This window comes from Athene cunicularia, assembly GCF_003259725.1.
Source record: "Athene cunicularia isolate RWA chromosome 1 unlocalized genomic scaffold, athCun1 chr1_part1, whole genome shotgun sequence".
Taxonomy (NCBI): Eukaryota; Metazoa; Chordata; class Aves; order Strigiformes; family Strigidae; genus Athene; species Athene cunicularia.
In genome coordinates, this window is record NW_020799091.1 from 120,604,210 (window position 1) to 120,616,335 (window position 12,126).

The 12,126-nt window shown below is 40.6% G+C and overlaps 1 protein-coding gene across 1 annotated transcript in view; it reads right to left on the reverse strand.

Moving 5' to 3' along the window:
• Positions 1–522: 522 nt before the first annotated feature.
• Positions 523–12,126, reverse strand: part of DPT (dermatopontin) — a 26,296-nt gene continuing 14,692 nt past the window's right edge. The window contains exons 3-4 of the mRNA XM_026851311.1: positions 6,499–6,606; positions 523–682 (exon numbers count right to left, since the gene is read on the reverse strand). Coding sequence (XP_026707112.1) covers positions 616–682; positions 6,499–6,606 — 175 coding nt within the window. The 3' untranslated portion in view covers positions 523–615. The remainder of the gene's footprint in view (positions 683–6,498; positions 6,607–12,126) is intronic.

A 12,126-nucleotide genomic window follows, 5' to 3' on the forward strand; every position in this document is an offset into this window, starting at 1 on the left:
CACCTGGAATTCCCCTGTGCAGGCAGACCTTTGTTGCAGTGGAGTTACTCTGAGGGCTGTAACAGTCTCTGCAGTACTGCAGAGACGTCCTGATGCCGCTTTCAGGACACTTTCAGCTGCTCAGAGCACACTGAGAAGCTGGTAGTCATCACTGGGCTGGTTCCAAGTACAAAGTAGAAGACAGGAAAGGCTGGTGGATGTTGGAAAGGTTATAGTGTGTCTCCACCTCACTGGGAGTGACTGTGCTGGGAAGCAATGTATACAAAGTTGCTATGTGAAAGAAAGTTGTACGTGTTCAGAATGGCTATATGTGTATATAAAAATGTAACTGTGCATATGCCATAGACTTGTGTATCATAAACATGTGTGTCATAAGCAATTTTAGTTGGGGGATACAACTGCCAGTGCAGCTTGAAGGAACCCTTCAAAATCACTGATGCAAGCACATGGGCTGACAATTTATTTATTAACTCCAGAGGGAAAGAATTATATATTCAGCAGACAGCTGATGAGCCTTGGTACTTTATGAGCCTAATTGCCCTTCTCCCATAATCACTGACCCTCTTCCCACTCTGTCTATCCCCAAGCTTTCCAAGTGGGGTACACTCAATCTTTTTAAACATTTTGAAATGGGCAGTCATACTCTGTCATCCTGCAGACAATGAATTTCCACTGACGATCCCTGCATGAAAGAGAGACAAGAGAGAGATATTAGTGAGCCAGACCTACAGAGGATAAGACTATACAGGTAACAATAACTTTACACCAGGTATTGTGGCAACAAAAATGTCTGTCTGCCATTTAGCTGACTTTTTTCTGAGTGCTTTGTGGTTTTATGGGCTGGAAGGAGATTAAATATATCTGATAGTTGTAATTCCTTCACACTCCCTTACAAGGTAGGAAAATCAGTGCTCTGAATAATTAGGTCTCTGAGTATCCTTCAGAAGACAATGACTCTTTATGGTGATCAGTCCTAAATCAACTTTAAATCAGTAACCAAGAGGTAAAGGATGGTTCTGTGAAAAGCTATTGTCATGTGATATATGGCTCGGGAATGTGTACAAAGTAAAATACATGGGTGATTTTCAAGCCATTTCTAAGTGAGGAGTTATCCACACAGCAAAATTAATTCTTTTTTTTTTTTTTTTTTTTTTTTTTCTTTCCACTACTAGATCTTCTAGCTGGTGCCCTTTATTGAAGATGTGAAGGAATCAATAGTGAGAGAAATTAAATTCACTTCTCATCCTTGATCTCCACAAGTCACATGTGAGGCAGAGTAATGTTTATGAGTGTAAGGAGAGTTTATGCTCTTCCTGGTTTGTGAGCAATTGGATGTCTGTATTCTCTCTCAGGAGAGTGGTAGGATATCTACTAACAATTGTTAGTAGGAAGTATGGCTGGAGCAGCAGGATTCAACAGTGGAGGCCAGTGATTTAGTGTCCAATACAGGCTGCAAATTTCCACCTCAGCTTATCGTGCATTAAATTTTCCCTCGACAGAAAGGCATGAGTTCAAATACTGTCCTGCTGTGGATCAAATGTTCGATTTAGGCTGCTTTGTACTGGCTGTCAGGAGTTTAGATCTAAGGTACAGTCCTTGCAGATGGCAGCCATCGTTTAAATTGGTAGTGGATAGTACTCCGAGAGGTTTCTGAAAGTTTGGATTTTAATAATAGTGATCTAGACTGGAGGCAAGGGACAGGTAATACTGCTGGAGTGATTCAGTAGGAGCTTGCTTTACAAGACCCCTGCACAGTCCTAGTTTTCTGGTGGCTGTTTCCAAACACTGAGGAAGGTGGTATAGAACCTGCTGCCTCTCAGGGATGTGCTGAGCCCAGATTTTGGTATTAATTGCATGTACATGGTTTCACTGATGGGGTGACTCTATCCTGGAATAAGTTTAAGATGACTCTTAAACTCTGTGTAGGTTTAAAGCATCTCATTTCAGCCTTCATTAACTGAGGTTTTTTAATTGGAAATTTACTATGCTACTTCACCAGTTTATGCTGAGTGTCATTTGGAACTGGGTCTGTTTCGTACTCATCAGCAAGTCTGTATTTAGTTATATAGTGTTTATTTTTGGTTTGCTTTAGGTCTTTTCTAGATGGTTTTTAATTGTAATTGCCTCACAAAACTGTTACCAAAGGTTAATGAAATGACAGATTCATTTTTAGGTTTATTTTAGGAAGTCCTCATTTGGACTATGTGCATGCTCTTCCAAGACAGTTATTACTCTTTTGGTCACTAAGCTACCCAGAGAGACTGGAAAAAAAAGATGACTCATATGTGGATTAACAGGATTATATGGGTCAAAATTAAGGTCTGCTAAACTAGCACCTGTTGTCAGAGAGACTTTTATCTCAAAAGCTGAGGTCAAGTCATTTTCTAAAACAGGATATTGTAAAGTTAAAAGTCAAGTTTTTAAAAATATGTTTTAGTTATGTGAATTAATAACATCATTTAAAATATTAATTATTTCTGAAGCTGTAATTTAAGATTGAACTTGCAGACACTTTACCATATGTGTATGTGGTTGATGGCTAATACAGTTACGCATTTAATGTCTTAATTTGTCTTTCTTTGCATTACTTGTGTTTGAAGTATATACATCCAGCTTCTCAGGATGTGGGAAATTACTTTTCACCGTTGGTGCTGTGTGTTTAATTCAGTAGTTAGCCTGCTTCAATTTGTAGATCCTCTACAAGTTTTCCAGGAGGGGTGCAGATCCTGTCAGGAATTCCCCTATGTGGCATCCTCTAGAATATATATGAGCTCGTCTTTGCAAATCCTTAACGCCAATTTGTAGGTGTCCCGTGTTGTTGTCCTGTCTGCGCGCGGTGCCCACCCCCTAGCCCCGGCTAATTTAATGCATTTTACTTGGCTTGGGGCATCAGTATTGAGTTGTCACTTTCACTCTCCCTCTGTCATGTACTCTCAGATTTGAATTTTTGATGCTATAGGGAAAATATCTTTTATTTCCAAATATTGCCAAATAATCTGTTTCCAATTGTTTAAAAATTCTATGAATTCCTATTCATATTGAGTTTGAGAAAATCCTCTTTCTTTGGTCATATGAAACTTATTAGGGACCTAAAATACCCTATGATTTAGCTCAGCTGAGCTTGGTAGATATCCAGCTTGCCTGGGCATTGCAAATGTACTGACTGCTGGGGTATCTGGGTGCTGATCTGTCTTTCAGTGATGTTGTCAGAGCAGTTAAAAAATTACTGGATATTCAGATCACCCAAATAAATGGAGCTGAGAACAGTTTTGTTAAAGAAATGATCATATGACAGTCTGCTTTGTGCTGTTTTTATACTACAAGTGAAGGGCAAGCTGTGACACCTACAAGCACGTCTGGTGATCCCACCTCCCTGTCTGAGCCACGTGCTGCAGGTTGGGCTGTGAATGCTCCAGTGGTGCTTTCTGGGCTCATGGTCAGACCATGGTCCCCTAACAAGGCTCCACGAGGGAGCCATGCCATCATCACTTAATATGTTTCAGAGCTCAAGCTGAAGCTAAATATTTTGAGGCTATTTTGTTGAGTTTTTTTAAATTTTGGAAGCTCTTTTGCCAAGGGTTTACAATGTGCATGTTTGTGTGAGCAGTTTCAGTTGTTTACAGTCTGTTTCACATACCCCATATCCTTCTCTGAAACCTGACTGTACCAGTCTGTCTAACAAAAGATACTGCCTTTCCCTGCAAATGTTCCCTCACTTATGTCCATAGGTTGTCCTGTCTACATCAGTGTTACCACTGCGCTCCCAAATGTGCTCCTAGAGATCCTTCAGGCCACTGCTAATTCTTTCCACCTGCTTTTGTCTTGGTTATAGACAACTGTTTTCTCCTTTTGACCCATTTAAAATGGGACTGAAGAAATGTAAATATTAACCACTTCTAAAGTGTGTTCTCCACTCATGAGCACTTAAAAACTCTGATGATGAACAGCAACTCCTTCATTCATTCCTGATACAAAGGCATGGAAACTCACAGAGAGTAATTACAGAAGAGGAGGTGGGGATACCACCTTTCTAAACTTTCTACAGCTTTTTCCAGAGGCATCACATGCTCTGTCAAATATCTGTGTATTAGCAGTGACCTCAGTGATGCAGTGTCTTAGGGAGTAGGATGGGAGGATGTGATTTCTGCAAGTTTATTCAAAAAAATCTATAAATACCTGTTTGAAGTGATTAGGGAAACTTAAACTGAAATACCTTCAGAGGCTTTTTTTGTGCCTCTTTCAAGAGGCAGATTAGACACCTTAGCTCAAGAACATTGACCATCATGGGCTAAGCAGTATGGGCACAAATTTAATGTGCTTGAAAATGAAAAGCAGTCTCAAAATAACCATCATGCTTACACAGACAGGCTACATATGTGCATGGTCCTGGCAGGCGAGTCTCAGAATAGCTTTTTGTGCTCCTATTTTGCCTCAACCAGCTGCAAAGAACCATTTAGGATGACAAACTTTGCCAACTTTTGTGAGTATACCACTCAGGCGAATTCAGCGTGAATCTGAGTTATGAACTGATGTAGCTAGAATTTTTTTCAGTTCATACACTGGACAACATGAGTTGATTTTAGTCATTCTGGAAACTAGGGGCCGGGAAGTTCACTGGCACAGAAAAGTCTCCTAGATTGCAGTTCATGAAATATTTTCTCTATAGTTTTCACCTGCTACTATCGCAGGTTCATCTCTGCCGTCACAGCAATGGTAGGACGAAGGTGTTGGTGGCTTCTTCCCTCTCCAGGTACTGTGTTTCCATAATCCATAAGGACCTGTACTCCCCATGTACATCCCTGTGATGCTGCCTCCGCTCCTGGCCAGTCCCCCCCACTGCCACCCCGTTCTGAAGGCCATGTTAAGCCTTCAGCAGTCACAGACAGAAATCTGCTCAGAGGCATTGGTTTCCTCAGCTGCTCTGTTTTCTGGGCACGTCCTTCTGATTTCTGACTTTACCCTGGTCCAAATCCAGTGGAGGCTAGCATCCAGCTGCAGCGGAGTGCACTGTCTGCATTATCTCGCCTACTCTCTGCCATGGCCATGAGGAACAAGGATTAAGAATAGCACTGGGGAATATTTAAGAGAAAAAAAACAGAACAGGGATCTCCCTTGCAACCTTGTAAATTCTTTAACTAAAGGGATAAGGAGATACCTTTGAGTCAATTAACTGTGAAAATTACCCCTCCTCTTGTAGAATTTTTGTAGAATAATTTGCAGACATGGCTTCCATTTGATAATAAACAGGCTAATGAATTTTAGCCAGGTAATTACAGTTACAGACCTGCAGCAGTCTGACAATGTGTTATCATTTCTGAAAAAGGCTTCTTATTTTAGGTAATCTTTTGGCTGAGGGATCCCTAGTGAACTCCAGCAAGCTGAGAACATCACAGTGACAAAAGCATCTTGGCTCCTTTGAGTGTTATTGAAAACAGCTTGAAATGTGGCTGTGTTTAAACTCCCACTTCTCTCTTCTCTCCCCCCTTCTCCTGTAGCCAGTCTTGGTAGCAGTAGGCCAGTGCAGCACACCTTGCCATGTGCTGTGTTTGGTAATAAATGCTTTCATATACTGGGCTGAGGTGTCTGATAAAAAACATCAGCAGAGAAATAGCTCACAGTCGATATATTAGAGGTCAGCTCGAGAGTTAAAAATCAAGATCCCTCTCTCACAGTAGGGTTTCAGTGACTGCTCATGCTGTCCTTAAACCGGCTCTGTTAGTATCTTCGTAGTCCCAGGCAGACAGCACCGTGGGATTTGTTAAATCCAAATTTTAAAACTTTGCTGTTCTGCATAGTAAAGAGGGAGAGATGCTTCTTTTCAACTGAGCAATTATGAATCTATTTGCATGACAACAACTTCACTAGCCATAGGACCTCTCTCAAGAGGATCCGCAAATGTCAAGTAATGACCAGGACTGATCAAGAAAATGCGGTTAACCCATTTAGGGATCAACGTACAGTGCACTGCATTGCCTTAACTCCTGGTGTAGTCCCAAATCTGTTAAAGTGTTGCAATGGATTGGGCAGTTTACAGCATGCATATGGCAGGTTGTATGGTCTCATCTTTGCATGCTGGCAGATTCCCTGCTTCTCTGCAAAGAAAAGTGGCCAAAATAAGTCCCTCATCCCTTGAAAGGACAGGGTGTTCAGGCTGATTTTTTTTACTGAGTTAGATGAAAGATGCCTCAACCGGAGTGTAGGTGAGAAACAATACTGAAGATCTGTTAGACTTTGTGGAGCTCAGATTTAGCTAAACCTACCATTGCTGTATTTTTCACTACTCAGGTGAACGTGGCAAATGATCCCCTTGTGCATGAAGATATGCCACACTGGACAGTTAGCCACATGCACTGTCAACTTTGGTCCTCCAAAGTACTAGCCTGATGCAGGGTACCACAGCAAATGATGTGTAGCCATGCACTGTTTGGGGGAAATAGAAAAGGAAGACCCTTTTTTAAAAAAAAAAAATAATTCTAGTGAAACAGATGTAAAGCAAACCTGTCCACAGCAGAGAAAGTTGTGGTTGCCCCACGGATGTAGTGGTCATAAGTGTACATCATCATGTCCATATCTTCTCCGTAGTGTCCTGGATATTCTGTTGTTAACCTTTATATTAAGGAAAAAGAAGATAATATAATTTACCATCTTACAGGAAAGTTCAGTTTTCTGAGTGTAGCTCAAATAGTAGATTTTCCCTGCTTTTTAAAAATTCTTGTTTCTTAACAGCACCACAAGATGCAGTCTCACCTATGAGACTCTTCTACACAACTAATTAATGTAGCAATGTGAATAAATTTCAGTAAGTTTAGAACTGTTAAGAGCAAGTTAGAGTATTATATGTATATACATCTGCAGCTCTGGGATAAAAGTATCCTGAACAAGAATGTGAAGCTTCCCTACTAATGTCCTTATTGCAGGAATTTGCTCTGGCCTCTTGTGAGTATGTTTGGTTTGCTGCTGTAGAGTGCTGTAAATGTTGCCAAGTCAAATAAGTATAAGCCTTTATCCATTTACAAATTTTATTAAATGAATGTAATAATTAATCCATTCCTCTTTGTTGTTTCCACTTTCTGCCTAGTTTATAATGTAAAAATATGGGCCTGGATAATATTTGTGCAGTGTATCTTATCTAAGAAGCTCAAAGTGCTTCTGCACTTATTAATCAAATTATGATTACTGCTTCCCTGGGAAATAGGCAAGTAATACTGCACTTGGTTTTACAGATAATGAACAGATGCAGGAAGGGGCTGGGACCTTAACCAGTACTTTGTCAACATTATGTTAGAGGTCAGGAATGGAAATCTGGCGCTTGGTCTCTCCTTGTGTTACACCATTTTACGTGGGAGTTGCTGGTGGAGTTATGTCAGCTTCATTCTGAAACAGCACAGGGAATAATCATGTTCCCTGTAAGGGAGATGCTGTCCCCATGGATATTAATGTCTCAACTCCTATTGAGACTAAGAGTGTTAAGATGCCTTTACAGAAATCCTGACAACCATTTTTCTGACTTAATTCAGCCCAACAGCAGTACTTGAATGATGCTTGAAGGTGATCCTAGCACATCCCAGCCAAGCACTCATGTGCTTGTTTATATTTTATTAAATCAGTGGGGTTTGAGTACAAGCTTAAATATTTTATTCACTAGGAATATAATTATTGAGATGGTTTTAAGTTTTAAAATGAGTGGGTATTTGGAGCCCAAACCAGCAACTCTTGGAGTACTCAGAAACAGAAAGTTTACCTGAAAACTGAGGGACTCTGGAATATCAGCTGCTTTCTCCTAGAGCCACTTCCTATAACAAAAAAATCCTCTGAAATTGCCACCACTCTGTGTATTTTAAATATATTTTTGATCACTTTGTTTACCCTATTCTAATGCTGTTTACATCATCTTTGTAAAGCAGATGTGACTTAATTCCAGGTAATTTTCAGCTTTTGAAAATGAAAGAAAAACATCGTTCAGTTGGAACCTTAACCTGAGCATAAGCTGGTCCTTCTGTATAGCCAACTTGTTAAAAGCCCTCCAGTTTGCAAAAAGCTGCTCTTGGAGCCCTGTACTCCATGCCTGGAGCTGTAATGAGAGTTAGATTATACTTCACAAAGCCTGACCTTTGCTACCTGGTCTGTTATCTATTTTCTTAACACAGAAATCAAGGCCTTGAGGAGGACTTTTTTTGCATTGCCCTCCCATCAGTGAAGCCGTGGATATGAACCTGGGAACTTGAAAGTATTTCTGCATCCATAGCTAGAGGCCAAGAGAAATTTGGGCTATGTCTATGCTAGTAAATTAAACAAAACCAAAGACTGTTTCTGGGCACTGTAACTCGATTACCTAGAAGTGTAAATTATTTGAGCAGTTTTAGCCCAGATCAACTAGCACAGTCTCAGCAGATACCTCAAAGATGCAGCTTGTGAGTTAGCACCTGGTAGGTACCATTCCCAACTGGCAGAATGTAGACACCCTATTATGAAGGGTAAGAAAGTTTAATGGTGTGCCAGAAGAGAGCCCCCATATTTAGTTTACTAATTTGGATCCTGAGTGTCTGATAGTGCATCTTTGAAGACTCCTGGATCATAGCAGGCTTTAAAAATGTGACACGAAGACCAACTATGCATCAGGATTTCATTTTGCATTACCCTGTCAACTCCAGGTTTTGGGGCTTTTTTGGGCTTTTATTATGAGAAAACACTAAGTTGTGTGTTTATCTATGTTCCAAATAAATGGAAAACAAAAATGTGTTTTATAACATCTGTTTGGCATTCAGCAAGGAAAATGTTCTGTAATCTTGACCAGCATTATGTTCTGGGCAGACAAGACTCTGCAAAACACAAGGTTTTAAAAAGCAGCTTTCAGCTCTACTCAGAGACAGAACTGGGAGTCAATTCTTTGAACTTGTGATGAGCCTTTCAGTTGAAAAGTAAATCTGATGACAAGCTCCTGAGTTACTGTGAAGAGAGGTCTCAGAGACCTTTTGCAGAAGCAGGGAATGTTACTCTGAAAGGAAATGGATGCAGTCGGGAGCCTTCATTTAGTTTCCCTCTTTTCTTTCTGCGTGCTGTCATCTACCCCTCCTTCTCTACTAACTTCTCCACATTACCCTTCATCCTCCTTAGGCTCCTCTGTGAAGAAATATTCGAAAAGCAAATATATGCAATTACCAAAAGTAAATGATTTGGGGATTTGAGCTGCTCCGAAGTTAGTCTTGTTACATAGACAGATGCTTGCTGACTCCTTTTGTTCTTGGAGAGAAAAATGATAAGTAATGCTATGACACCAGTGTTCAAGTCCGCTTGGGTCTGTGTGGTCTGTCTGTCTAATTCAGTCCTCTTTGATGTTTGCTGTACTCATTTATGAAACTGTTCCCTTAGGCCCACGCATTTCAAGGTCATCTGGATTGCTCTGTATGCTTCAGAAGGAAATTGGTTGCCCATATAGCAGGGCTCTGTGGCGTGACCCATCCTTTCTCTGTTATCTCCATCTTTGGAATCCTGAGGGTAGGTTGAACAGAATGTATCTGCGCTGAGAGATACTCTAGCGTTTAATGCATGGAGATACTCAGTATGTGGTTTTCTCCTCATGGAGGGGAAAGAGGTCATTTAACTCAGCCATTAAGAGTGTTCTCAAAGTGGTCTGCCCAGCACAGGACAGTGTTTTCCTCAGCCTTTGTGGTAGCTTGGTGTATAACTTTATTATCGAGTGCTTAACTGAAAATATTAAGCGTTTAACTCTCTAATGCATATCAACTCTGAACCACCTACCAGGGCCCTACAGACAGGTAATTTATTTACAAACCCAGTAGCATTTGTGAGCCATGTGTGGCAATGTATGGTTTATTCCTGAAAGGAGTCATGAAACAAGTGAGACACACTTTTTGCCTTAGTTGGTGAGGGTTTGCCTGCCCATAGCAGTCTGACCTCCCAAGGAGTCAAGCCCAAGGGCAAGACCCATTCGGGAAGAGCTATCCACAGTAACCTGCATGAGGGCCCTGTAAGTGCTTCTGGCATTGACCTCTTGGCAAATTAAAAACTGTGTTAGGGGAGCAGTGAGAAGCTTGGGAATTGCCAGGTGCTGACACAAAGTTGTTGCTGCTGCTGGGGGTGATCTAAGGCTTCTGGGACCAAACTGTGGTGCTTGTGGTGCCTGAGAGGGTACATGAGGGAAGGCCCTAGAAGCAAAGCTTGCAAAGCAGCTGTGAAAAGACCCGTGTTATACTGATTGTGGGACGTTGGCACTGAGTAATTTGGTGCCAAATGAACCCCAAGGAGGCAGAGGATCTGTGTAGGGGCTAGCAGGGTGCGTTTAGTGGGATTGTTTACTAAACCCGGATATGCACATAGGTGTTAAGTTTGGAGACGGACTTGTAGGGGAGAAAATAGTAATGTGAAGCCTTTAGTAAGTGGTAGCATTTTCAATACATATGGTCTGTTTGGAAGAATTAATACAGAAAACAGAGGAATTGTGGTTTGGCTTTGCAAATCCACTTCAGGTTAGTACCTCCCATATAATGTTTGGGCAAAAGAGACTTGGAGCACTAGTGGCATTGTCAAGAGGGAAGAAAGCAGGTGATTCTGTGTTGAAGACTGTGAAAGAAAAGATTGTGAGAAGGCATGTAAGTGGTTTGGCATGTATGGGGGAGAGCAGGAAAACCTGACAGAAAAAGGTATTTTCATGGTGAGGTTTGTAGCTGGTGTAGAGATGATGTGGGATGGTTCATCTTCTGACTGGTTTGCATTGTCCCACCCATTCGCACATTTTTCCAATATACTTTGCTATAATCCTATAAATCTTGCCCAGGGTAAGAAATGTATTGAAAAAAGGCATTAAATCTTTAACAGGATTACTGTTGTTATTATTTTAGCCTGAAACTAGTAACCTTGTTTATTTTTCATGGTGAAGAATTAGTATGTTAAAGATTAATAGAAAACACAGTTACTCATTTAGCACTGAGAAGAATGTTTTGTACTAATCTACAGTGGTTCCTAGCACTCTTTTAATGATTGACTTCAGAAATAATTTTCATTAATCTTATTTTTTACCAATAAGAAGCTCAAGTCACACCAGTGGCTGTATTAGTATTGTATAGCCTGGCTCTTAGAGAAGTAATTGGGAACTGTGGGTATGCCTTGCCTTCAGATATCAAACAGACAAAAAAAAAGAGTCTTTAAAATATCAAAGACAGTGGTAGAGTTCATGGTTTCCTGCTCTAGCTGTTAAATATATTTATTCCTTGCTAGTAAGTAAGTTGTTTTGGAGTGCCTTACACTTTTCAATTCTTGTGCAGCTACAGTGCTGACAAGACGAATGGCTCCTCTTTAACCTTCATTTTCCTCTTCATTGCTGAACTCTAACAATGGCACAGCCAAAAGAAGGAGCTGTTCCATTTCAAGAGGAAAACATAAGCTTTGACATTAACTTTCTGCCCTTTGAGGACAAGGAGTGTCCCCTGAATGGCCTTGCCGTTTCAGATGTTATTTACAAGTGTTCAAGAATATGACTCTTCTAAAGGAGAATTTTGTTTCAGAAGCCATGAACCTGCATGTTGTGTTCAATGAACATGGGAATTCTATGGCTCTTTAATCAATTTCAATCCTTCCTCCAGCTGGAAGACAGTGATCATCCCCTTTTAAAAAGCATACTATGATGAAAAGCCAGAGAAGGTCTTAGTAAACCATCTACAGAAATTCCTGCCAACAGTCCCGTATAGATCCCAGATTGCTGGGCTTCCAAGGAGCTAGAGGTGTCCTGGAGCTGCTCTACAGAGGATCAGTTTTCTTATGTGGCCATGTCACACACATTTCAGGATTGCGTTCAGGCTTCAGGCTCTGAGATCATACATTCATCTAGACACATCACTGCCCTTCTGTTTCCACTCTGTTATAGTGAAAACCACAAATTCTCACAGGGCTGAGGAGCCATGAGACCAACACAGTGGCACCTTATGCCTGTTACTCAAGAAAGACATATCTGAAATAACATTAGCCAGCTTTCCAATGTTAATATGTTTCACCTAAGATGTCTCTGGAAGATGGTCCTGGAAATTGAACTGTAAGGTTGTATATGATAGGCTATAAAAAAAAAAAAAAAAAATCAGTTAAATACATTATTAAAAAAAAAAAAAAAAAAAA